This window comes from Eptesicus fuscus, chromosome 5, assembly GCF_027574615.1.
Source record: "Eptesicus fuscus isolate TK198812 chromosome 5, DD_ASM_mEF_20220401, whole genome shotgun sequence".
Taxonomy (NCBI): domain Eukaryota; kingdom Metazoa; phylum Chordata; class Mammalia; order Chiroptera; family Vespertilionidae; genus Eptesicus; species Eptesicus fuscus.
In genome coordinates, this window is record NC_072477.1 from 20,065,508 (window position 1) to 20,093,086 (window position 27,579).

The 27,579-nt window shown below is 42.0% G+C and overlaps 1 protein-coding gene across 1 annotated transcript; it reads left to right on the top strand.

Annotated features, from left to right (window-relative positions):
• The first annotated feature begins 390 nt into the window (after positions 1 to 390).
• VIPAS39 (VPS33B interacting protein, apical-basolateral polarity regulator, spe-39 homolog) lies at positions 391 to 27,184 on the top strand. Its single transcript, XM_008138786.3, has 20 exons — positions 391 to 512; positions 4,779 to 4,871; positions 5,784 to 5,886; positions 7,350 to 7,493; positions 8,788 to 8,826; positions 9,161 to 9,225; positions 9,955 to 10,011; positions 13,045 to 13,137; positions 13,849 to 13,882; positions 14,374 to 14,476; positions 16,241 to 16,268; positions 19,316 to 19,389; positions 21,055 to 21,130; positions 21,554 to 21,688; positions 22,280 to 22,321; positions 22,647 to 22,736; positions 24,761 to 24,847; positions 25,402 to 25,491; positions 25,895 to 25,999; positions 27,086 to 27,184. The coding sequence occupies exons 2-20, from the start codon at positions 4,779 to 4,781 to the stop codon at positions 27,104 to 27,106; spliced, it is 1,479 nt and encodes a 492-aa protein (XP_008137008.1). The 5' UTR covers positions 391 to 512; the 3' UTR covers positions 27,107 to 27,184.
• The last annotated feature ends 395 nt before the right edge of the window (positions 27,185 to 27,579 follow it).

Here is a 27,579-nt window from a genome sequence, read left to right on the forward strand (position 1 = left end):
CCCACCCGGTACTTCCGTTCCCCCTCGCCGGACTTGGCTTCCGCCAGTTCTACGGTTCTTTCAGGCTGCCTTAGGTTATCGAGGGGCCCGAAACGCCACCGCCCTTAATCCGGAGGGACACAAAGGACACGTCTCATTGTTTTCCTGGACCCCGAGTGGGCTCTGCTGAGCCTCCTGGGAGTTGTAGTCTCGCTAAGTGACCCGCTGGGTAGCTACGGAAGGTCGCGCTAGAAGTGAAGGAAACGACCTCAGCACCGTGCTCTGGAGATTCTGGGAGCTGTAGTTAATAAGCCCCGTGGTCCTGTCCTGCAGCGCCTGACGCCAGAGCGGGAAGAAACTACAACTTCCAGCATGCCCTGCGCCGCCTTTCTTGCCGCAGGTGCCCTCCGGCCGCCCCTCCGGGACTGTCGCCTTCCGCCCCTATGCTATGCCGCAGAGCCAGTCTAGAAAGGCTTGTCTAGCAGCCGAAGAGCCTGGCGCTGTCCTGATTGGGAGGGCTCGGTGTGGAAGAGGTGAGGGTCTCCCAAACCCCTTGAGCCGCGGATCTGGCTGAGTCCAGCCTCTTCGCACCATAATCTTTCCCCCTGTTCTTTGAGGCGTCGCTAGACACCCCCAGGCCTGACATTCTGTCGGAGTACCCCAGGCTGGGAGACCAGAGTACGCTCAGGGTTGGAGCTGGGACTCAGCCCCGACGTTTGTTTTAAACGAGTGTTTAGTCAACCAAGGATCCGCCGGGCTGTGGCAACTGCGGTAGATCCTTGACGTCTTGGACGTTTGTCACTAATGTAACTCACATTCTCTGGTCTCAGTTCATAGCCTCATCCCTGTAGGCCTGGCTTGGCGGAGGATAACTGAATCCGAATCTAACTTCTCAGCAGCTGGCTTCTGGGATGTCCTGAGGCAGGGAAACTTGCTGGTTATGGGTTTATTTATTTTATTTTTAATTGATGAGAGAGAGAGAGAGAGAGAGAGAGAGAGAGAGAGAGAGAGAGAGAGAGAGAGAGAGACTTCGATTTGTTGTTCCATTTATTTATGCATTTGTTGTTTGATTTTTGTATATGCCCTGACCAGGGATCCAACCATCAACCTAGGGACCACACTTCAACCAACTGAGCTGCTCAGCCAGGGCCTGGTTTCCGGGTTTTGACCCCCTCACCCCCCATCTTTCTTGGTCATGTTCTTGTTCTCCCCTCGTGGGCTTTTATTAAATAGGTGACCGACCATAAGGACAAGTCTCTGAGGTATTTTTAAAATATATGTTTTAATTGGTTTCGGAGAGGAAGGGAGAGGGAGATAGAGATAGAAACAATGAGAAGGAATCATTGATCCGCTGCCTTCTGCACGCCTCCTCCCGGGGATCAGCCTGCAACCCGATCATGTGCCCTGACCCAGAGTAAAACTGTGACCACCTGGTTCATAGGTCAATGCTCAACCATTGAGCCACGCTGGCTGGGCCTCTGAAGTATTTTAAACGGTGTTAAAACACCTTTTTCACTCTTAAAATTGTACCTGCTTGGTTTATAAGTTCTTGAGCCATTAAGTATTTACCCCTTTACTTGCCAAGTAAATCTAGGTTCTGATTTGGCAATAGACAAGTTGATGTCAAGTATCTGTCCAAGTCTAAAATGCGTGGTTAAGAAATTCCAGCCCTGGCCAGTGGCTCAGTTGGTTCTAGTGGTTGAGTATACCAAAAAGTTTCGGGTTCGATTTCCATCAGGGCACATACCTAGGTTGCAGTTTGATCCCCAGTGGGGGCGTGTACAGGAAGCAACAGATTAATGTTTTCCACATCAATGTTTCTCTCCCCCCTTCCTCTCTTACTAAAATCAATAAAATCATATCCTCTGTGTAGATATTTACATATATTTATTTACTATAGTGAAAGATGACCTGCCCTAGTTTTTCCTACAGCGAAAAACAGAAGGACCATGCAAGTCATCATGGAAATGATCCAGGAGGCAGCAAACCAGGATCATAGGAGCAATTAGCAAGGTGGCTTTGATATCTAATCCTTTTGTGCCTCATTTCCCTCAACAATGAAATGGAAAAAAATCTGCCAGGCCTACCTTACAGGGTTGTTCTGAAGATGACAAAGTGAGTGCTTTATAAATTGTCACCTGTGTCAGAGACATTTACAATAGATGCTCTATGCATACCTTCAGTGTTTGTGATGGCCACTAAGAATTTTTATATCAAATTATTTTTTTAAAATCTTTAGGATTGCATAAAAATACGTTCTTTCTACCTTCTTCCAAGGTACCATAATGCTTTATTAATAATAAAAGTTAAGGGCCCTGACTGGGTAGGTCAGTTGGTTAGAGCATTGGCCGGATACACCAAGGTTGCAGGTTCAATCTCTGGTCAGGGTACATATAAGAATCATCCAATGAATGCATAAATAAGTGGAATAACAAGTGGATCTTTCTCTCCCCCTCTTTCTCTAAAAATAAATAAATAAAAATAAAAGAAAAATTAAAAAATAATAAAAGAATACTGAGCATTAATTTTGTGTCAGGCATGTATTAAATGGTTTAAGCCTCACAACAATCCTATAAGGTAGGTTTCTATTATTAATGTCCATTTTACAGATGAGGAAACTGGGGTAGGACAATGTCAGTAAGAGATCCTATACTAAAGGAACTAACGTTTAGTGTTTACTTTCTGCTAGGCACTTTGTTAGGTGTTTCCTGAGTCCTATACACACTGAGTGGCCAGATTATTACGAACTCTGAACGCATAATAATATGGCCATTCAGTGTGTGTGTGTGTATATATATATATATATATATTAGAGGCCTGGTGCATGAATTCGTGCATGGGTGGGGTTCAGCCAGCCTGGCCAGGGGGAGGGGACATGGGTGGTTGGCTGGTCTGCCTGCTGGTCAAACTCCTGGTTGAGGGGACAATTTGCATATTAGCCTTTTATTATATAGGATATACACTGAGTGGCCAGATTATTATGCATTCAGAGATCATAATAATCTGGTCACTCGGTATTCTTCACTGCAACCCTGTGTAGGTAGGATATGATTTTCTCCAAAGAAGGAAAATTATTACTCAGTTTGCTCAGAATTGGAGAAATCAAGATTTGAATTCAAGGCTACCTGACTACAAAACCTGAGCTTGTACCACTAATGAGGGATGATTTCATTGTTTGCCAGCTTTTTTTTTTTTTTTTTTTTGCCAGCTTTTTAATTTGGTTTTGACTCCCTGGAATTAAGTATACAAAAGAATTTTTAAGTGCTCTAGCCTGTTTGGCTCAGTGGATAGAGCATTGGCTTGTGGACTGAAGGATCCCGGGTTCGATTCCAGTCAAGGGCACATGCTTGGGTTGCAGCTCGATCCCCAGTAGGGGACGTGCAGGAGGCAGCCAATCAATGATTCTCTCTCATCATTGATGTTTCTATCTCCCTCTCCCCATCCTCTCTGAAATCAATAAAAATATATTTACAAAAAAAAAAAAAAAATTTTTTTTAAGCTACATCTGGGGTCAGTAGAAAGGGAAGGGATCAGGTAGTAGAAAATTGCCAACCATACCTTTGCCATCCCTATACCCCTGAAAACACAGACAGGGAAAGTAGAATACAGTAAGGGCCATCAGAAACCGCAACAGGGCTGCCAAGATGAGCATTTCTGAAGCTTCTCTTGAGAAAGGTGCTGTTGTAATGAAAGGAAGAGCACATTGATCCTTGAGAATTTGACACTATGGAGCCTTAGGAGTTATTTTTGATGCTGTGGAAATTTTGGACCTAGTTCTTGGTTTAAACCAGTTTTCACTCTATCCACTTAGCATTGATAACTTAGTTTGTAATTCTAGGGCAAATATTTTTCAGACAAGAATCTAATTTTAAGTAGATGAGAGACGGATTTGTGGTCTTTCGACCAAATGTGTGTGTGTATACTAGTATAATATAGATATATATGTGTGTATATATACATACATGTATATATATACATTTTTTTTTGCTATGCCTTCACTTCCCAAGTTTGGGCAGGTACTTGTTAATAAGTTAATGAAGATTTGAAGATATAGGAACGATAGTTCTGCTTTTTTAAATTGCTTTTATTCTTTCAGGCATTTAACAAGCATACATGGGAGCAAGATGTTTGTCAGTTTTATTCACTGTAGTATTCCCAGAGCCTCAGAGCTGGCGCTCTCTCTCTCTCTCTCTCTCTCTCTCTCTCTCTATATATATATATATACATATATATATACATATATATATATATATATATATATATATATATATATATATACACTGAACACACGAATGCAGTAATGATCTGCTTGTTTGTGCTTTGATTTGAGCCTGCAACCCCAGGCATGTGCCCTGACTGGAACTCTAACCGTGACCTCCTGTTTCATAGGTCAACGCTCAACCGCTGAGCCACAATGGGTGGGTGGCAATGCATTCTTAAAACACTTGCCTGCCTTGCACTGTTACCTCTCTAAATACCTATGCTGAGTACTCCAGCTTGTTAGTGGGTCCTTCAGGAGAGGAACTGTGTCTTGCACTTTTAAAATATTCCTTACAATACTTGAGAGAGTGCCTTGAACAAAATAGGTATTGTAGGAATGAATGACTACTTGTCAAATTAGAGGGTCAAAAGTATGGTTTGATCATTTGGCTACCCAAGAATCTGATTTTATATGGCAGGTTCAGTATTTGCTTTACCAGATTCTTTTATACATCTCTGATTACCTCGGGGAGTTTGTAGTTTTTTGGGTGGGAATCTAGAAAGGGACATACTATACATTGGTCTTCCTCTCACTCCAGATGAATCGGACAAAGGTTGATGAGGAGGAATATTGGAATAGCTCCAAGTTCAAGGCTTTCACCTTTGATGATGAAGATGATGAGCTCTCTCAGGTAGGTTTCCATGAACAGTTGCGGAAGGTTGCACCCTTCCCTTCAGTGCCTCTAACATTCCTTCCCCTTGCGTGCTTGGTAACCTGACTTTTCACCAGGTTTCCATTAGGCTCAGAAATCTTTTGGGTCAAATCTTTAGGAAAATGTTCATGGAGAAGAGCCCTCAGAAAAGAAACAGAAGGATTGTAAAAACCAACTCTCTGCCCTTTTTACTTTATCTTCTATTTTTTAAAAATATATTTTATTGATTTTTTACAGAGAGGAAGGGAGAGGGATAGTTTGAAACATCGATGAGAGAGAAACATCGATCAGCTGCCTCCTGCACACCCCCTCCTGGGGATGTGCCTGCAACCAAGGTACATGCCCTTGACCAGAATCGAACCTGGGACCCTTCAGTCCACAGGCTGATGCTCTATCCACTGAGCCAAACCGGTTAGGGCTTACTTTATATTCTTAAGATGATTCATTTATTTCTGTTTTTTGTTTGTTTGTTTTTGTTTTTAAGAATCCCAAGTCTTTTATCATGTGATATAATTTATTCTATTTGAAAGATGAACTGGGTTGGAGATTTTGTCTGTTTATTGTGACTGTTTTATAAATGCAGGAACATATCTCTTCTAACACCTGAGAGAGTGGGTAAACTCACTCAGGTTTACACAGGAAGGCATTGCCAGGAATATGATTAGAACCCAAAGGTGGCTCTGAGCCCTTCCAACTCCTTTGCTACGGGACTGCAATGTTGGCTAAAAAGCAATTTGTTTTCTTGGCAAATATTTAGCAGACTAGACTTTCTGTTACAGAAGGTGAAAGTGTTGGCCATCTTCAAGTTTCAATTCCTCAGCCTTGGTTTTCAAAGAGAAGGGGGTGGGCATTGCTGATGGCCTGAATGTCCCGCCTGATGTCCCTCTGCAGTTAAAGGAATCCAAGCGGGCAGTGAATAGCCTTCGAGACTTCGTGGATGATGACGATGATGACGACCTGGAGAGAGTCAGCTGGACTGGGGAACCTGTGGGAAGTAAGTAGAAAAGGCCATATGAGGGGAGTGACATTCAGGGTTCTTGTCACCAATGAAGGCTCACTTGTTTGTCTCTGCAATGCTTGTCAGGAAAGGGAATGAGAGTAGCTATTTCCAGATGCACACATCTGGAAGTTTAACCCCAGGAGAAGATCCCTGGGGAAATACAGCAGTATTTCCCATATGGCTAGGTCTGCTGTCCTAGGGCCAATACCTAGCTGGCTATTTTAGACTCATTTGGATGCTTGATAAAATTAGGTTCCTAGGCTCACTCCAGAGACTGATTCAGTAGGTGATAAGGATGGGGTGGAGGGGGTCTCATTGTATAAAAAGCACTGCAGATACTTCTAGTATGAGAACTACTGACTTACATGCTCATAACTATTGGCGAAACTGACTTCCTTAGCCATCAAGTCTCGCTGCCTAGTGTTTATATAATACCACGTAATATTTTTGTAGAGTCTATCAGATTTTTAAGGATATTAAAAAATTTTTTTCTTAATAGCGAATATTATCATGTGATTTAAAAATAAAAAAGTATTGAAGGCATACAGTCGAAGGTTTCTTTCCCACACTGTCATGTATCTACTCAGTTCTTAGTCCCTGACCTTCCAAGAAATTACTGTCATTGTTTGCTTCCTGCGTATGCATCAAAAGATTCTTTTTACATTTGGAAATACATATAGGAATATACTTACCCCTTTTTTATACAAGTGATAGCATACTTTATACCCTGCACTTTTCACTTAATGCTATAACTTGGAAATCTTTTCATATCAGTACATAAAGAGCTTTCTCATTCTCTGTTTTTTTAAATAGCAGTATGGTATTACTATATATGCATTTTCTGTAATTTATTTAATCAGCTCACTAATGACGAACTTTATATTGTTTCCAGTCTTGTGTTGTTTATTTTGCTATCAGTAACCTTGTATTCTGCTCAGAGGTGACTATGAATGATCAAGTCCTAGAGTGAAGTTATTGGCAGAGGGCATTTGCATCTGTATTGGATAGATATTGCCAAATCACCCTCCATGTGGGTTGCATCAATTTGACTCCCACCAGCAATGCAATGTCAGAGGGTTCCTGTTTCGCCACAGCCTTGCCGACACAGGGTGTTATTAAACCTTGGGATCTTTGCCAGTCTTAAAGGGGACCAGTGTTGCTTAAGTGTACTTTTCATGTATGTAATTATCTTATTAAAAGTGAGGTTGAGCATCTTTTCATGTATATAATAGCCACTTGAATATTTTTTTCTGTGATCCACTTATTCATTTCCTTTGCCCATTTTCCTGTTGATTAGTCTATTTGATTCTATTCTTTCTCCCCGCCTTGATTTTTGGAGTTCATGTCAGCCAAAGGACCAGGGCCTCTGGTGAAAAGCTTTTAGAGTTTGTTGGAATGCTTGTTTTCTAGGATTTATTTGGATGAGAATGACTGATTTAGTTCTTACTATCTCACAGGTATCTCATGGTCCATCAAAGAGACTGCTGGTAACAGTGGGTCAAACCATGAGGGGCGTGAACAGCTAAAGAGCCGAAACAGCTTCTCCTATGCACAGCTACCCAAACCTACTTCTACCTATTCCCTGAGCAGCTTTTTTAGAGGTAAAAAGTGGTGGTTAAAGCCACAGGGAATTGTCTTTTACTTTTTCAAAAAAATGCTCAGGCCCTAGCTGGTTTGGCTCAGTGGATAGAGCGTCAACCTTCAGATCAAAGGGTCTCAGGTTCGATGTCGGTCAAGGGCACATACCTTGGTTGCAGGCTTCTCCCTGGCCTGGGTCCTGGTCAGGACTCGTGCGGGAGGCAACCAATTGATGTGTTTTTCTCACATCGATGTTTCTCTCTCTTGTCTTTCCCTCTTTCTTCTCCTCTCCCTAAAAAAACCAATGGAAAAATATCCTCAGTTGAGGATTAAAAACAACAACAACAACAAAATACTCGGGTCATACTATTTATTTACTGTGGGAGGAGATTATTGAAGGAAAGAGAATTATCTTTGGAGCTGGCACTTGGGGATCAAGAGTCGGAGAAATGAGAGAAATTCAGAGGGGTTGGTCTGGGTTTCTAGAATGTGAACAAAATTGGCATTAACCCTTTGACAGGTACTGAAGAAATTTGCCTAGATCAAAATTTCTCCCCACCTCTGTGCATTGCTGTTGGGAACCCTGGTGCACTGCTGGTGGGAATGTAGAATGTGTAGCCACTGTGAGAGATAATATGCGGTTCCTAAAAATTTAAAAAGTTAAACACAGTAACCATATGATTAAGAAATCCACTTTTAGGTATATACCCAAAAGAATTGAAAGCAGGAACTTGAACAAATATTTATTCACCAATGTTCATAGCAGCAATATTCAGAATAGCCAAAAGTAGAAATAACCCAAATGTCCATTGACTAATGAATGGATAATCAATGGATGAACCTTGAGAACTTTATGCTAAGTGAAATAAGCCAGACACAAAAAGATAAACAGTGTATGAGTCCACTTATATAGACTAGTCAGATTCATGGAAACAAAGTAGAATATGTAGTGGTTACCAGGGGCTTGGGTGAGGGGAACAGGGAGTTATTGTTTAGTGGGTACAGAGCTTCAGTTTGGGATGATGAAAACGTTCTGGAGGTGGATAATGGTGATGGTTGTACTTTTGGTGTACTCAGTGCCACTGAACTGTAGGCTTAAAAATAGTTAAAATGGTAAATTTTATTGTAATTAAAAATGTTTTCCTCCTTGCCTTTTCCCTCCATGTTATCTTAAATTTCTGAAATTGAATAAAGTTTTTTTAAGTCTTAAGTTTCCACAATGCATAATAAGGTTTTATACACACGACATCCTTAACCAAGTCAGAGTGGGTCTGGCTTAACTGTTCACCTCTTCCCTCATGTGTTCTTTATCTTTAGGGAGAACTAGACTTGGAAGTTTCCAGTCCCTTTCTGACGGTAGGCATTGACCCTCTTTTCTTGATTACTTTGGGAGATGTTACTGATCTGGGGTATAGTCTGGGTAGTCATGGAGAAAAGTGGTAATTAGACGGTTTGATAAAATTTATTCAGAATCATCATTATTAGAGAAATTTTCTCATACTGAGTAAGAGGTAGATTCTGGTTACAGGGGAATGGGTGACTTCTAGGGATACTGGCTTTGGAGAGGTACCAAAAATTACTTTGGGCCCTAAAAAATACCTTGGGAGCCTACAAGTCAAGCATGAAGCATTGAGGAAAGGAATGACAAGAAGGTGGTGTCCTTCTAAAACAGCTGCCTGTTCTCTTTCAGCTCTTTCGGACACACCTGCCAAAAGCTATGCTCCAGAGCTGGGGAGACCTAAGGGGGAATTTAGGGTGAGTAATACCTTACACTGGGTTGACACTGTACATAGTCTAAAGTGCTCTGACCTTGTCTTGCTTGATCTTCCCAACTTTTTGAGCACCTGTTAATTTAACCCCGTTTTGTAGATAAGAACACTGGACTCCTAAACATTAGGGCTTGCCTGGGGTCTCACAGCTAGTAAATGGTGGAACTTGGACTCAGAAGTATCTATTTTCTGATTCAGTCCTAGCACCCTTTCCTTCCCCGTTGTGCTGCTTTTTGAAGGCTGTACTTTGAAACTTTGGATCATCAGTGTGAACTGGAAACTCGGTGAAGCTTATACTCCCATGAAGCACATAAAAAAGCAAATTGATTCATAAGGAAGAAACTATATCCTAAAGTCTGGAAAAGGAACATGTCTCCCTCTTTCCGTATGCTGGCAGAGCAGTTATTTAGAGTCTCAAAAATGGGATTGATTGCATCAAGGGGTTGAAATCCTGAACCAGTAGGCATAGGGTTACTGATTTTGTCAATTGGTTCATTCTAACTTTGATTCATCTCTTCCCTTCTGTATTGCTCCTGTTCTAGATCCTTCAGAAATTCAGAACAAGATTATCCCAGTTCATTAATTTTTCTCCCATTCCCTCCCACAAAATATGTCCCCTTTAGGGACTAAGACACTGAGTTTAAGGTGGGGAGCTGGCACACTGATAATTCTGATCCCTTAACTTCTTGGGATTCATGTGTTGCTAATATTTCAGGACTACAGCAATGACTGGAGCCCCAGTGACACGGTGCGACGCCTTCGGAAGGGCAAGGTAAGGCCACTGGGGAAAGAAGTCTTGTGGGATTTTTTTGGAAGCTGGCCGCTGTTCGCATAGGGAGGATTTCTTGACCCCTCTCTTCACTTCGATTTGTTAAATGAAGTGGTTTTCAGGAAGAAAATAAATTCACTAAGATGGAAAGTCAGCTGCAAAATTTGAGATTGTTTAGAGTTTAGTGTTACTTTGATAGGGTAATAGGGAAAGAGTGATGGACGAGAGGGAAAAGGACTTTTAAGAATGAAGGTGGCCATGGCCAGTGTGGCTGAGTTGGTTGAGCATTGTCCTGTCCACCAAAAGGTTGCCGGTTTAGCCCGGCCAGCATGGCTCAGTGATTGAGCGTCCGAGATCATGGTTTGATACCCCGTCAGGACTGGATCCAATTGCGCAGGAGGCAGCCAATCGATGTTCTGCTCTCATATTGATGTTTCTTTTTCTCCCTCTCCCTTCCTCTCTAAAAATCAATAAAAAATATAAATATATATATATATAAAAAGAATGAGCGCGATCTTTTATGTTTAGGTCTGAGATCCAGTATGAGTTAACTTTGTTGTTGTTAATCCTCACCCAAGAATATTTTTTTCCATTGATTTTTAGAGAGGGTAGAAGGGACAGAGTGGGGAGGTGGGGGGAGAGAAACATCAACGTGAGAGAGACATATATGAGCCCTGACCAGGGCCGAGATTGAACCTGAAACCCAGGTAGGTGCCCTTGACCAGGAATTGAACCTGTGACCCTTCGGTATGCATGCCAATGCTCTATCCACTGAGCAAAACTGGTCAGGCATGAGTTAACTTTTATATAGGGTGGGGCCAAAGTAGGTTTATAGTTGTGAGTATGCAAAACACAGAATTTATTCTTGTATTATTATTTACTAATTATTATTTTCCATATGAACAACTGTAAACCTACTTTTGCCCCATTCTTTATATGGTAGGAGATTAGGATTGGGGTTTATTTTTTTTATTTCCTGTAGTTCTTCATTTCTTCCAGCTCTGTTTTTCTAAAAGACCATTCCTTCTCCATGAGATTACCTTGGTGTCTTTGTCGAAATGAATTGACCATATGTGTGTAGGCCTATTTCTGGACTCTTTATTCTAGTTCCATGGTCGGCAAACTGCAGCTCGCGAGCCATATGCGGCTCTTTGGCCCCTTGAGTGTGGCTCTTCCACAAAATACCACGGCCTGGGCGAGTCTATTTTGAAGAATTGGCGTTAGAAGAAGTTTAAGTTTAAAAATTTGGCTCTCAAAAGGAATTTCAATCGTTGTACTGTTGATATTTGGCTCTGTTGACTAATGAGTTTGCCGATCACTGTTCTAGTTCATTGCTTTATTTGTTTATCCTTATGCCATTATCACAGTCTTGACTGTTGTAGCTTTGTAGTAAATCTTGAAATCAGGTAATATAAGTCCTTCAACTTTGTTCTTTTCTTTCAAAATTGTTTTGGCTGTTGTAAATCCTTTTTATTTTCATAGAGATTTTAGTATCAGTTTGTCAATGTCTACAAAAGAGATTCTGAAATTTTGATTGAGATTGTATTGAATTTATAGATCAATTTTGTGAGAATTAACATAATAACTAATGGGTCAAAATGGATCATAGACCTAACTATAAGTAAATTCTCAAACTATAGAACTTATAGAAGAAAATATAGGTGAAAATCTTTGTGACTTTGGGTTAGGCAAATATTTATTACTTAGGACAAACACAAAAAAGAAACAGAAAAAGAAAAAGGTGATTAAGTAGATTTAATCAAAATTAAAAACTTGCGTTCTTTGAGTGCATTTAAAAACATGAAAAGACCATCCCTGTTGGTTTTGCTCAGTGCTCAGAGCATCTGCCTGCAGACCAAAGGGTTGAGGGTTTGATTCTTGGTCAAGGTTGTCATGCACCTAGGTTGCAGGTTGATTGGGTGCATGTGGGGTCTCTCATGTCGATCTCTCTCTCTCAGTCTCCATTCTCTCTAAAAATCAATGGAAAAAATATAAGTGGGTGAGGATTAACAAATAAACTAAAACATGAAAATATCATTATTGCTGGTAGAAAATATTTGCAAAATATACATATTATAAAGGATTTTCATCCAGAATATATAAAGAATGAGTTATTTTCAGTAATAAGAAAATAAACAATCCAATAAAAATTGGCATAAGATTTGACCATTTATACATAAAAAACGTATATGAATGGCCAATGAGCACTTGAAAAGGTGCTCAACATTATTAGTTATCAAGAAAATGTTAATTAAAACTGTGCGATACCACTATGCAGATACTGGAATGAATGGCTAAACTTTAAAATACTGATCATACCAAATATTAGGAGAATGTGGAACTCTTGTACACTGTCAGCCGGAAGGAAAAATAGTAAAACTGCTTTGAGAAATAGTCTGGCAATGTCTTACAAAGTTAATCATACACTTAATTTCATTCGTGGTCATTTACAATTCATATTTTGTATGGACAAAAACATGTCCATACAAAGACTTATACACAAATGTTCATATAGCTTTACTCATAATAGTCCCCAAAGTGAAAATCCAAATATCCATCCAGAGCTAAATAGGTAAATAAATGGTGGTATATATAATAGACTGGGGATGGGATGGGAAGGTATGGACATTAAAATAGACAAGGAAACTTATTGGGGTGATGGAAATATTCTGTATCTTGATTGTGTTAGTAGTTACATGGAATTCTATTCTTGTCAAAACTCACCGAACTGTCCATTTAAATAGGGTAGATTTTATTGTATGTAATTTATAAATCATTATAAAAAGAGGAAGTGATCTCTACCTGTTGACTTTGGCCAGACTTCATCAGGAAATGACATATAGAGCATAAGGCTGACTGGAGAGGGTGTGGTGGGAACCTATTGTCGATATTGTTCTGGGCACCACAGTGTAAAAATAAAGTGGCTTTCTTTGGAGACATCTCCTTTTATTCTGGCCTGTTCTTCAGTGTCCAGTGACAGAGGAATATAGTGAAGAGTCTTCTTCCAGCTCACTAATTCTCTTCTTATTCGGCCAGGTCTGCTCACTAGAAAGATTCCGCTCCTTACAGGACAAGCTACAACTCTTAGAGGAAGCAGTTAGCATGCATGATGGAAACGTCATTACTGCCGTGAGTTGTGGGTTTTGTTTGTTATTTGTTTTTTGTTAGTTTCTGAAAATCCAATCAGAATAGACTTTAACATTTTAGGTTAAATGTCAAGTAAAGATCCTGGATTTCATTTTGATGTGTAGGATTTTCAGTAATAAGTACTTTAAAGCCTAGCTGGTAGAACATGTGGTGTGTGTGGAACTCTTGATTATAATCAAGAAGCAGTAGGTTGGCTACTATAATCTGAGGGAGGAGAGATGTGAGAGCAGGGAAGTATCTCTTGCCAGAATAGGCACGGGCATGTGGACTCCCAAGACACATTGCAGTTCCAGATGTCCACCACCTGTCCTTCCATCACATGAAGAAATGTGTTGTCTGGGCCTGCAAAGATGCCTACTGAGTTGCTAACCTCATTCCTAGACATTGGTGCTCAGTGCGGGGCTGTGTGTTTGAAAGAATGCACTGGGTAATTAATTTTTTATTCTCTCTTTTTAAAAAAAAATATTTTTATTGATTTCAGAGAGGAAGAGGGAGGGAGAGAAAGACAGAAACATCAGTGATGAGAGAGAATCATTGATTGGCTGCCTCCTGCATGACCCCCACTGGGGACCGAGCCCGCAACCTAGGCACGTGCCCTTTACTGGAATCGAACCAGGGACCCTTCAGTTCACAGGCCAACACTCCATCCACTGAGCCAAACAAGCTAGGGCTCTTTGTTCTCTTTTCCTCCAGGTTCTGATATTCCTGAAGAGGACACTGAGTAAAGGTGAGCATGGTTTGAGGGAAATCTTCAATCAGCATGATGTCTGCTACACTTGAGGGGAGAAAGGCATGTGGCTTTATACCAGAATTTACCAGCATCACGTCTGCTGCAGAGACAGCTGGGCTGGCCTGAGACCTCAGAGTTCATCTCAGGTCTCCGAGGGCAGTCATCATCCGTTAGTGGCAACCACATTAACTGCAACGCCCCTCTATATACTGGGCACACAGACAGCTGTGTTGGTTTGAGAAAGTCAGAGTTGATGCTGAGTACCTATGTTTGGATTGGTGAGAACTGAAAGCTGACTCAGTGGCTAAGAGCTGCCCTGAAGCATGGAGTGTGTTGATGGTGGATTGAGCCTTAGGGATGGGTGCCATAAAAAAAATTCCTGATTGGCTTTGAGGAATTAATTTTGTAATGTGTGAGTAGGGAGACCAATTTTACACTTGAGTAATAGGCTTTAATCTTTCTCCACCTAACTTCTTCCTGCCCACCAGAGGTCCTCTTCCGAGAGCTAGAGGTGCGACAGGTCGCCCTGAGACATCTCATTCACTTCCTTAAGGAAATAGGGGATCAAAAGCTGCTATTAGATCTTTTCAGGTAAGAACGGATCATCTGGTCCAGTAAGTACATTAAGTATTTTGTTCAAAGCACTCTGGAGAACACAAACAAGACACTGTCTGTTTGTTCTGGAAATGCTTATTAGACAAGATACTGAAATGTGATGGGATAACTAGCACCACAGGCTGTGATAAAGTGACTGTAGCATGTGGTTCAGAACCGGTTCTGGAGTCAGTCATACCTGCATCGAATACTGGCTCCACCATTAATTCATAGCATGACCTTGAGCAAGTTACCCAGCTTCTCCAAGTATCAGTTTTCACATCAGTAAAATGGAAATGGTGACACCTATCCCACAGGATCATTATGAAGATGAAGAGTTAGTGTTGTGTAAAATACTTCCATAATGCCTACTCTGCAGTATTAATATTTAGTAAGCATTTTTAAAATAGAAGATCTATAAAGAAGGTGCCTTTTTTTTTAAATTCTCACTCAAGGAGTGAGGATATTTTTTCCATTGATTCTAGAGAGAGTGGAAGGGAGCAAGAAAGGAGAAAGATTGGGGGGAAGAAAGAAAGAGAGAGAGAAACATCAATGTGACAGAGACACTTCGATTGTTTGCTTCCTACACCCGTCCCAAATGGGGGGGGGGGGGATTGGACCTGCTACTCAGGGACGTGCCCTTGATTGGTGCACAGGCCGTTGCAGTAACCACTGAGCAATGCCGGCCAGTCCTGAAGGTATCTTTTATTACAGTGTTGGTAGTGAGAAGTACAGGAAGAGCAGAAGAAGCAAATGTAACTTTTAGTCCGGATACCTGAGGATAGCCTTATGGAAGTGGTTAGGAATTGAATTGGGCTTATGAGACTAGGCAGGATTCTGATTGGTGGAGAGGTAAGAGGTAGGCATATCTGCTGGGGTTGGAGAGTGGGTTGGGAAGGGGGTATCTTCTATCCTATTTTCCTTTCCTATCTCATTCTAATCAGTAGGTTATTTTTTACCTTTAGGTTAAAATGTGTGTATATTATGTTCTTTCTTCAGCGTCAGAGAAGGGGTTGGAACCTCTCTTGAGGCTGACATGTGGCCTAGGGTAACTCCAGTTACCAGTGACTTCAGCATAGTGATGAGCTGCCCCAAAGACTAAGGTGGGGAAAGCAGATCACCTGGTTAGAGTCAAAATACAGATGGTTAGCCATGAGTTTTCAGAAGGCACATTGATCGAGGCAAGGTGTTCTCTCCCTCCTTCCCTCCTTCCAGTCAACAGGGCCTCAGTAAGCCTCACCTCTATGTCAAAGCATGATGTTAAGTATAGTGGACCATTTAGAGTGCGAAGGGATCAGAACATCAAAGTCCTTGTTGTCCGAGGCCATCCTGCCTTTTGGGAGAGACAAAACACACTAACACTGTACATGAAAACAAGAGAACAATGTAGAAAATCTGTTCAGGAGTCGGCAGAGAAGGAGGGTGCTTGACTCTTCCTCAAAGGGTCCATGGCATTACTGTGGGCTAAGGAGGCTCTGACCTTCCCATGAGCCCAGTTAACCCTACAGTTACTAGTGCCCTGCGGTGCCTTCTTGTCCCTGCTTTTTGCTCAGCTAGAAAGATCAGGGAACACTGATTGCTTGTCCACCATATGTTTTCAAAGGGTTGCTGTGGTAGAAAGTTTAAGAAGACAAGGGTTTATCTTACGTATGGAGCAAATGAGTTTGAATTGTGTTCTCTTAGAGCAGTCGTCTTATTTTGTGAAGTTATGCTGCCACATGTCAGTAGATAATGCTACATGTTCCTTCTGCTTCTTCCCAGGTTCCTAGATAGAACAGAAGAGCTTGCGGTAAGTGTGGCCTTTGTTTCAGTTGGGGACTTACTTAACTGAAATCTAAGCCAAAACTCAGTCACCAGGATCCCAGAATGATTGAACATATTTCTTTTCCATTTGTATTGATTATATTCAGAAGAGAGAGACATCTAGGAATCCTAGAAACTTAGTCTAAATGATGTACTACTTTATTGTTTTTATACCTTCTTTTAATTGGGCTGTAAATTTTTAAAAATGAATGAAAATTGGCTCATTAGTTTGCAATTTTGTTTGTTTGTTTCTAGTTGTTTTCAATTCCTGGTCTGTAGGAGCTTTTGGATTTTGGCTTCTAATACTAAAGAAGATGCTGGCCCTGGCTGGATAGCTCCGTTGATGAGAGCATTATCCTGATATGCCAAGGTTGAGGGTTTAATCCCCGATCAGGGCACATGCAAGAATCAACCGATGAATGCATAAATAAGTAGAACAACAAAATTGATGTTTCTCTCCCTTTCTCTCTCTCTCTCAAATCAATCAATAAAAAAAAAAGAAAAGACACTATTGAAAGCTAAGAGGGATAAGAAACCAGATATATGTCAAGAAGGAAGAGAGGTCAAGCTGGTGGCACACCCAGCACACACTTTGGCTAGAGCTCAGTGACTGAATGTTAAAATAGATTTCTGACAGATTTTCACCATTATAGAGTGAACTTCTGGAATATGAGAATAAATCTGAAATTTAACCAAAAGTTTAATTGTATTACTAAAACTTTAGTGATCCATTTTAAAAAATATTTTTATTGATTTCAGAGAGAAAAGGGGAGGGAGAGGGAGATAGAGACATCAATGATGAAAGAGAATAAATGAATGGCTGCCTCCTGCACACCCCCACTGGGAATCGAGCCCACAACCTGGGCATGTGCCCTTGACTGGAATCGAACTTGGGACTCTTCAGTCCGTAGTCTGGCGCTCTATCCACTGAGTCAAATGGCTAGGGCCATTCCTTGAAGTTTGTTATAGTGCGGGGCTCAACTTCCCAGCGCTGTCAGTGGCAGGATTGTTCCTTGAGTCGCTGTCCAGCACATGTGTGGTGAGAGCAGTGCTCATGTTTGGCTGGCACATTTAATAATGTTGTTAAACTTGTTTGCACAACAGAGTATAACTCAGGAAAATCTTTTTTAGTAATATTTTGTAAAAAGAACATGTACTTAATATTTAAGGCAGGGTAAAGTCTCAAAAAATGCTTTATCTTAATCTGCTGAAAATGATTGGCAGTTTGTAGTAATCATTTTGAAAAGTCTTGTTTCTATTTTTAATCTCCATAGATTTGAAACTATAAGGAATTTTTTTCATATGGCATTCTTATAAAGTTTGTTGTTTTGAAGTTTGATTAGTGAAAATAAATGTGGTTTGGGTAACTCATTTATAACTTTATTATTTTTTGCATATACTCTATTACACTGAGTGGCCAGATTATTATGATTTCTGAATGCTTAATAACCTGACCGCTTAGTGTATATCCTATGTAATCCTATATAATAAAAGGCTAATATGCAAATTGTCCCCTCAACCAGGAGTTCGACCAGCAGGCAGACTGGCCAACTGCCTATGTCCCCTCCCCCTGGTCAGGCTGGCCGGACCCCACCAATGCACAAATTCATGCACTGGGCCTCTCAAATATATATATATATATACATATATATATATATATATGTGTAGATATATATATATATATATATATATATATATATATATATATCCTACCTAATAAAATAGTAATATGCAAATTGACTGCACCTTCGCTACGCCCACCAGCCAAAGCCACGCCCACCAGCCAATCAGGACGAGTGTGCAAATTACCCAACAAAGATGGCGGTTAATTTGCATACACTGAGGGAGGGAAGAGTGAAGACTGAAGACAACTTAGAAGGAAGAGGGAGGAAAAGCGGAAAGCAAGGTGGCTGCCAGAGGGAAAGCCCGGGCGGGGCGGGGTGGGGCGGGGCGGGCGGCAGTGGCCCGTGGGTGCAGGCGCGGCGGCCGCAACGGCGGCTGCAGCGGCCGCTTGCAGGATTCTTCCTGCAAATGGGCTACTAGTATAAATACACACACACACACGCACACACACACACACACATACACTAAGTGGCCAGATTATTATGCGTTCAGAGATCATAATAATCTGGCCACTCAGTGTATGATTGAATTGAAGATGTTTTATTATAGATCAGCATGCCCAATAAAACTTCCTGCAATAATGGAAATAATTCTATATCTGTGCTGTCCGATGTGGGAGCCACAGATCACATGTAGCTGTTGAGCACTTAAAAAAAGACTAGTGTAACTAAGGACCTGAATTTCTTACTTTTAACAAACATGTGGCTACTGGCTACCATATTATATATTGCAATTATAGATAACCCAAAAAGTGACTTTTTTGGTAAAGATTTTTTAAATTGATTTTTAGAAAGAGGAAGGGAGAGGGAGAGAGAGAAAGAGAGAAACATGGTTGTGAGAGCAAGAAATGGATCAGCTGCCTCCTGCATGCCCCTATCTAGGATGTAGCCTGGACATGTGCCCTGACTGGGAATTGAACTGGCAACCTTTTGGAGCACAGGACAATGCCCAACCAACTGAGCCACATTGGCCAGGGTCCAAAGAGTAATTTCAAATCACTCTTTGCCCTCTCCATCCCCACATCCAATCCATACCAAGAAGGAATCTCTGATAATGAAGAATTTAGCTTTAAAAATGTGTGTGTGTGTGTGTGTGTGTGTGTGTGTGTGTGTGTGATTTCAGAGAGGAAGGGAGAGGGAGAGAGAGAGAGAGAGAGAGATCAGTGATAAGAGAGAATCATTGATCGGCTGCCTCCTGCATGTCCCTTACTGGGGATCGAGTCTGCAACCCGGGCATATGCTCTGACCTGGAATCGAACCATGTCCTCCTGGTTCATAGGTTGACACAACCACTGAGCCACACTGGCGGGGCAAGAATTTAGTTTTTAGGCATGGAAAGTCTGCTTAAGGAGTTACCTCCCTCTTCTAAGGAGACAAACTAGCTCACAGCCTTTCTATGTTTTTTCTTAAGCTGTCCCATTATCGAGAGCACTTGAGCATTCAGGACCCTGATAAACGGAAAGAATTTCTTAAGACCTGCATCGGGTAAGTATGGAGGAGAAACGTTTTTAAGTATAAATACCCATATGCAGAGGAATTAAGTGATTAAAAGAGGGTGGAATGGATAGATAGTTGAAGGGAAAGGCTAACACAATGGTTCATACAAGCATCATTAAAAATTGTCTTACTCGGTGGTTTGAAATACTAGTCCCCAATAGGATTTTCACTGATTGGTGGTAAATTAAGGAAAATAAAGACAATATAGAGAGGTGTTTTTTTTTTTCTTTCGAAAGCTACATTTATTTAATTGAAAGACTGCCTTTTATTCTGGGATTTTTTCCCCCCTCTACCTCCCTGCCCCAAACACACATACACTTTTTAATAATAAAATTGGTCGTAATTATTTATGACCTTATGTATTACAGTAACAGTGGGAAACACTTTACCTTATATATTATTTTCAATGTTACTGGTCCTTGAAACCCCAAAGTTCAAGAACCACTGATTCAGTACAGGCTTTGACCGAGAATATAAGTCCCTGTGAAAACCAGCCCCACACATCACTCTTCCAATGATTGGGCACTCGCTGCTCTTGGAAGTAGCTCATTTTATTGTTGGACAACCTTCATGATTGGAAAGTGCTTCCTTATATTGAGCCAAATCTTGCTTCCCTGAATCTAAGGCAGGTGTAGAGTCTGCCCAGTGGACCTTGCTTCTCCAGGTTCAGTGTTCACAGTGGTTCCAGTCATTCCTCATGTGACGTGATTTTCAGGTTTCACATTCAGAAATTCATTTGTGTCAATGCCATCTTCACTTTTAGCCTTATCAAATCAAATACTGAGTTATGTCCTATGGCCTCTGGTAAACAAAGAGAAAAGGTAGAGTAGTGAAGTAACTGGAACCTATTTTCATCTCTTATCTCTTAAAAATTGGCTGTGGCTCACACTTAATCTGGGATAGTATAATTGAATTTCAGAATTCCTCCTGGAATGAGTGGAGTAGGAAAATAAGGCCACAGTCTCTGAAGGGGAGATCTGTGAACTGGGAGTTTAAAATCTGGCTTCTGTTCCTGGCCTTACCCAATGACTTGCCATGTGCCTTTTAGGTAAGACACTGTTTGTCCCTCAGCTTCTTCATGTGTAAAAATATAATGAAGTATTGAAGATAGGACCTTTGACATTTGTGTGAATCTTTGAGATCTATACCAGTCTACAAACATACTACCATGCCATGTAATTTACTTTTACCTTATTACCCTACAGTAAAACAACAGCTCACAAATATAAATGACCCTTAAGGAGAGTTAAACGTTGACATTAAGCAGTGACACGAACCAAAGTGCTTCCCTGGGATGTAGATGAGCAGTTGGCTGGGCTCCCTCCTTAGCCAGGTGACTCACCAATCATTACAACTCCCACAGCGAGAGGATTCTAATTCATTCCTCAACAGAATCACTAATGGCTACGTATATTTTGTCAATTTTCAGGATACCTCTTCAGTTGGCAAAAACCTTAAATGCAAAATCCCAGCCAAAGCTCTGCTCTATTTTCTGCTTTCTCTCTCTCTGCCTTTAGGGATGTTCCAGAGGTGAATTGAGATCAGATTTATGAAGCACCATGAGCCTCTTATGTTATGGTAGTGATTTGGTCTAGTTGGGTTTGTTTCCTGTCTGAGTAGAGAAAGATGTACTAACCTTTGGCCCTATATCAGTTTGCCTTTTTCAGTGGAAGATTCTGCACACATACAAGACCATTACACACTCCTGGAACGTCAGATCATTATTGAGGTTAGACTCCTCATATCTGTGTTTTCTGCTTCAGTGCCAAAGCTCAGTGCCATCAGCCTCTGGGACACATCTGTGCTCTGCCCACATAAGTCATTTCCTGTTACAGTCTCTAAGAGCCTTTCGTTTTCTCCCTCTCCACCATAGCCCCTTCCCTCCATTGTCCTCAGCATCCTTTTTCTTCTCACCTGCAGTTAACCTAGAAGTACTTCCTCTTCATCCCAGAGTTCCCATTGCATTGCCACTTCTCTGTCTGCCTCCATCCAGCTTGGATCTAGCACCATTTTAGGGCTTTAGACTCCTGTGGGTTATCCTAGGCCATTTCTTTTTCTCTTCCTTGCCTCTTTCCTAGGGTAGCATTAAGTTTCTCTCTGCTTCTACTGCATGGACACAGTCCTTTTTTTCACTTGGCTCTCTCCACTACAGGCAAATGACCGCCATCTAGAATCAGCAGGACAAACTGAGATCTTCCGGAAGCACCCCCGCAAAGCTTCCATCCTCAATATGCCACTAGTGACGACACTCTTCTACTCCTGCTTCTACCACTACACAGAGCCCGAGGTACAGGCAACACGGGAAAGACCCCACACACTCCCACTGCACAGAGGAACGTAGCTCAAAGTCAGTATTTTGATGTCCCCTGTTATCAAGGGGTGCGTGTAGTTCTTGGAAATCCACCTGGAGGCTTTCCTGGCCCTCAAGGGTGAGCCAGGAGGGAAGAGGGGTTTGTAAGGCTTGTGTGGTGTCCGGTGAACTGGCCTATAGCATAGCACGTTCTGTCTCAGCAGTGCTGATCCCACAGCGGGCTCTGTTCAAAGGCCCATAAATGCACATGGATTGACACAGAAGAGCAGCAGGGTGTCAGGTAACTGGATGTTTGAACACATTTTGTAAAATTTAATGATCACAAGTGGACGTTTGGATTAGCCTAAAATTGGGAAAAATACTGTATTTATTAACCCAGTCTTGTTAAGCTGGGTTGCAATGATACCTGATTAGACCCGATGGAGCTTTGCTCTTAAAATAATTTCTGGGTTTAATTGGTTACAGAGTAAAATGTAGAAAGTCTAGTCAGTACAAAAGAAGATGGGAGATTGGGTGGTATTTGGGAAAGTTGGTAACACTGCAATTCCTTCTTCACTTTCACCCTAGGGGACATTCAGCAGTCCAGTCAACCTGAAGAAGACATTTAAGGTAGATATAAAATGGTCGGTGCTTTGGTAAATGTAGTATCAGGGTAATTGTGTGGAGTGGATGTTGCTTTGTAAGTGTCTTATATTCCAGGTTAAAGGTGGAAAGGAAAGTGTTTGTGGGGAGTGAGGTAAGGCTTTAACTGAATGGCCTACCTCAGTGCTGGGGCTTGGAAACTACGGGGTTCTTGGTGACCTGAGAGACTTACAGATTTTTAAGGCAGAATCAACACTATGGTATATTTTTGCCTACCTTTTCCAGAATTCTCAAGTACCTCCTCTGGCACCTTCCTACTTCCCCTTAAATTCCTCTGGTCTCTGCTTTCTAGATCCCAGATAAACAGTATGTGCTGACTGCCTTGGCTGCCCGCGCCAAGCTCCGTGCCTGGCATGATGTAGATGCTCTCTTTACCACAAAGGTGAGTGCCCACATCTCTCTCATTTGCTGATGCTTCAGGCACATACTCTTGTTATCCCAGACTCACGGAGTCTCCAGTTCTAGGGACTGGCTTACATCTTTCCTCCAGCTTTTTGTTTTCCAAAATTTCACCCCTAAGGAAAAGTTGAAAGAATATTATAGTGAATACTAATAGTCTTTACCTACTTCATTCATTTATTAACATTCTCACTATATATGCTTTCTCTTTTTCTATGCACGTAGAAAAAGAGACAGCAAATAAGCTTTTTTTTTTTCTTTCGCTGAACCATTTGAAGGTAAGTTTTAGACATCATGCCACTTCTCTCTTAAACACTAAAGCATTTTTCTCCTTTGTAACTGCTCTCAAGAAATGTAACATTAATGTAGTACTATAGTCATATGGAAAGTGTGTAGTAAATTAGCTCCTTAGAGCTGTTTCTGTTTGTTCTTGTGTTTGTTCGCTGTCAAGGATCTTGCATTACATTTGGTTGTCATGTCTACTGGTTGACATTTTAAATACTGATTTTTTTTCATTATGGGTTTGAGAAGTTTCTGTTTTGTCCCCTTTGTTAGTTATTTAATTAGCTACATTAACTACCAAAGCAATACGTGTCTGTGTCCAAATGAAACACTGTATGGAAGTATAAAGAGTAAAGAGTGACATTTCTCTTCCACCAACTGCCTGCTCCTAGTCTCACCCCCTTCCTCAAGGCAGATGCCATTGAAAGTTTGATGGGTGCTTTCCAGATCTTTCCTCACTAATTTACAAACAAACATCTTTGCCCTAGCCAGTTAAGGTCAGAAGATAGAGCGTCGGCCTGTGAACCAGAGGATCCTGGGTTTGATTTCGGTCAAGGACATGTACCGTGGTTACAAGCTCCTCCTCAGCCTGGGCCCTGGTGAGGGCTCATGCAGGAGGCAACCAATTGATGTGTTTTTCTTTTTTTTAAAAAAATATATTTTATTGATTTTTTATAGAGAGGAAGGGAGGGGGATAGAGAGCTAGAAACATCAATGAGAGAGAAACATCGATCAGCTGCCTCCTGCACACTCCCTACTGGGTATGTGCCCACAATCAAGGTACATGCCCTTGACCGGAATCGAACCTGGGACCCTTGAGTCCACAGGCTGACGCTCTATTCACTGAGCCAAACCAGTTAGGGCTGATGTGTTTTTCTTACATTGAAGTTTCTCTCTGTCTTTCCTTCTTTCTTCTACTCTCCCTAAAAATCAATGAAAAAAAAAATACAAAGAAACATCTTTATATAAATGTAAGTTTGGCTCAGTGGATAGAGCGTCAGCCTGCAGACTGAGGAGTCCTAGGTTCAGTTCCGGTGAAGGGCACATGCCCAGGTTGCAGGCTTGATCCCCAGGAGGGGGCATGCAGGAGGCAGCCAATCAATGATTCTCTATCATTGATGTTTCTTTCTCTTGTCTCCCTCCCCAATCAATAAAAATATATTTTTAAAAAAAGGTAGAGATGTAAAGAGTAGGACTTTTCTCCTAGATAAGTTCATATTACAAGTGTGGTTATGTAAATTACTTATTTCATTTAGGTGTATTTCACACTTTTCTGCATTAGTGCCTATAAATCTAAGAACTTATTTCATACCTCTAACTCTCTCCCACCCTCTCAAGTTTCTTGACTTTTCTAAAAAACTCATCTCTCATTTCCCTGTTCCCCACCCCAGTCCATCCACTCTCACCATCACATTATTCTAGGCCAGTGGTTGGCAAACCGCAGCTCGCGAGCCACATGCAGCTCTTTGGCCCCTTGAGTGTGGCTCTTCCACAAAATACCATGGCCTGGGCGAGTCTATTTTGAAGAAGTGGCATTAGAAGAAGTTTAAGTTAAAAAAATTTGGCTCTCAAAAGAAATTTCAATCGTTGTACTGTTGATATTTGGCTCTTTTGACTAATGATTTTGCCGACCACTGTTCTAGGCTGGCTATAAAATGCAGGGAGACAAGCTCAGGGTGTATTGTTCATGTCCAGCCTACCTACTCCTGCCATCTTCTTTCTCAGAACTGGCTGGGCTACACCAAGAAGAGAGCACCCATTGGCTTCCATCGGGTCGTGGAAATTCTGCACAAGAACAATGCCCCTGTCCAGGTAATGGCTCCTGAAGAGAGTTGGGGACAGGATCCTCTAGAAGACCTAACTTATAGCCTCTTACTGGTCAGTGATAGGGGACCTGACCTGTTCTGTTCTTCCCTTAAAGGCGACATGATGGCTGTATTGGTCTTGATGTAGGACAGGCCAGGGAGAGATGTTCTCTGCCCTTTAGAAGTAACCTGCCCTCTCTGAGGAGCACCCACTGTGTTTAGCCTGTGTGGAGTACTGCCATATTGGTGAAATGATACAAAAGGAGAACTCACTGAGAAGGGACATCAGGGCACAGTGCAGATCAGGTGTGGAGCATGCCTGTTGCTGGCCTGGGTATCCAGCTCTAGGCTATGGAGGAGCGTGCTCTTCCCTGCTTTCCTGGGGAGTGCGGAATGCTGCTTGCGGTCCACCTCATTTCCCATCACAGAACTGGTCCTGTGGTTGCTGATGGGAATTGTAGACATCAGATGTTGTAGCTGAACTCTTTTGCCTTCTTCAGGATTTTTTTTCTACTTTTCAGAGTTCTGGGAATCATTAATCAGAAATACCTCTTCCCACAGATATTACAGGAGTATGTCAATCTAGTGGAAGATGTGGACACAAAGTTGAACTTAGCTACGAAGTTCAAGTGCCACGATGTCGTCATTGATGTGAGTCCCCAGGAAATAAGAACCCTGAGTTAGAGCCTCAGTGGAGAGTGGGGGTTATGGTCTTCTCTGTCCTGGACCCTGAGATCCTGCCCTCAGTTTTGATGTAATGGGCAAAATGGTCTGGCAGGAGTTAGTTTGTAGGCCAGCACTCCTATGCTATTTTCTCAGCCTTCCGACTGGTTCCTCTGTGCTCTTATAAGTCTGTTGCTCAGAGAACTCATAGAACTGAATCAAGCCACATAAGCTCTGTAGACTTCACTCCAACATGAGGTTCTGAGGGGACTTGGCCCCTGTCACCCAGTTGCTTCTTGAACCTTGGCTCGAAGTGGGAGTAACAAAAAGCAAAAGACCTTCCTAGAGAAGGCTGATTTGGGATTCACTGCTTGTCTGTTTTGCTGTGCAGACTTGCCGGGACCTGAAGGACCGTCAGCAGTTGCTAGCATACAGGAGTAAGGTGGACAAAGGATCTGCAGAGGAGGAGAAGATCGATGCCATTCTCAGCAGCACGGTGAGCAGGGCAGCTACCCCCCCACAGCCTCGGGAGACGGACAGTTCTCAAAGTAGCATCAAGTGTATAAAAGGGAAACCTGGGGACCTCCAGCTGAGACTTAACTGTAACTGCTCTGAAAATTATTAAACCTAGCAGGTAGGAGAGACTTACTAATGGCAATATAGGAACGAATGTTACAGATTCACAACACCCCGGGAATGGATATTACCTACCTGTTGGAAGTAAGAAGGGGGTGAAATAGATTTTAGCAATTTGGGAAACACAGCCTGCTTGTCTCTCATAGCATGAAATTGCTGAGCTTTTTGTTAATGTTGATCTTAGCTCCATGTTAGATGTTTTGGGACCTATCTGGGGTCATTGAAAGCTAGTAAATCTTTTTTAAAAAAATGATTTATTTTTAATCTTCACCCAGGGATATGTTTTTATTGATTTTAGAGAGAGGAAGGTAGTGGGGAGAGAAAGAGAAACATCAAAGTGAGAGAGAAATATCGATAAGTTGCCTCCCATACTTGCCCTGACGGGATTGAACCCACATCCTGGGTATGTGCCCTGACTGGGAATCGAGCCACACCAGTCAGCGCAGAAGCTAGTTTAATCTTGGCCCCGAGAAGGTTAGGACCAGAATAAATCCCCAACTCAGGCTTGTGAGATACAGAATAGGTGTCTCGTTCGTATCTGAATAAATGAACCCCACTATGTATTTTTAAAAATTTCTCCCCCCCCTCATCCTCCATTCCTCTTTTTCTTTTTCTTTTTTTTTAAATATATTTCTTTATTGATTTCAGAGAGGAAGGGAGAGGGAGAGAGAGAGAGAGATAGAAACATCAGTGATAGGAGAGAATCATTGATTGGCTGCCTCCTGCACACCCCCTACTGGGGATCGAGGCCGCAACCCGGGCATGTGCTCTTGGCCAGAATCGAACTTGGGACCCTTCAGTCCGCAGGCCGACGCTCTATCCACTGAGCCAAACCAACTAGGGCTCCTCTTTTCCTTACAGTACCTACCTGTGAGTCTTGTTTTATTGCATTCCCACTACCTCTCTGTAGGGATCAGTGCAAAATGATCATTGTTTTTTCCCACAGCAAATTCGGTGGAAGAATTAAGTGGCATCAACTACCCTGAGACCTGCCTCGTTTCTTCCTTTCCTGCCTTTGAAAAGAGTGTACTCTCTTTTTTTTTTTTTTTTTTTGTTAATCCTCACCCGAGGACATTTTTTATTGATTTTTAGAGAGAGTGGAAGGAGAGGGAGAGACAGAGAAAGAAACATCGATGTGAGAGACACACATTGATTGGTTGCCTCCTGCACTCGCCCGACTGGGGCTGGGGATCTGGCCTGCAACCAAAGTACGTGCCCTTGACTGGAACCGAACCCAGGACTCTTCAGTCCGAAGCTGACAGAGCGCACACTCTCCTTTGGGAGAGTTACAGCAGCACATCGCTTGGGCCTGTCATCAACAGATGACACCTGCTACTCTTGGGACAGAAACTGGCGCCTGAGCACTGATCTTCTGTCCAAGGGCCATCATCTGAGGGCCAAGATCTAAAGCTTCGACTCAGGGGAAAGATTCCCTCCACC

Coding starts and splice junctions, on each gene's coding strand:
- VIPAS39 (XM_008138786.3), top strand. CDS start 4,779: ATGAATCGGACAAAGGTTGATGAGGAGGAATATTGGAATAGCTCCAAG. Junction 10,012..13,044: donor GACGCCTTCGGAAGGGCAAG/GTAAGGCCACTG, acceptor TTATTCGGCCAG/GTCTGCTCACTAGAAAGATT. Junction 26,000..27,085: donor ATGCCATTCTCAGCAGCACG/GTGAGCAGGGCA, acceptor TTTTTCCCACAG/CAAATTCGGTGGAAGAATTA.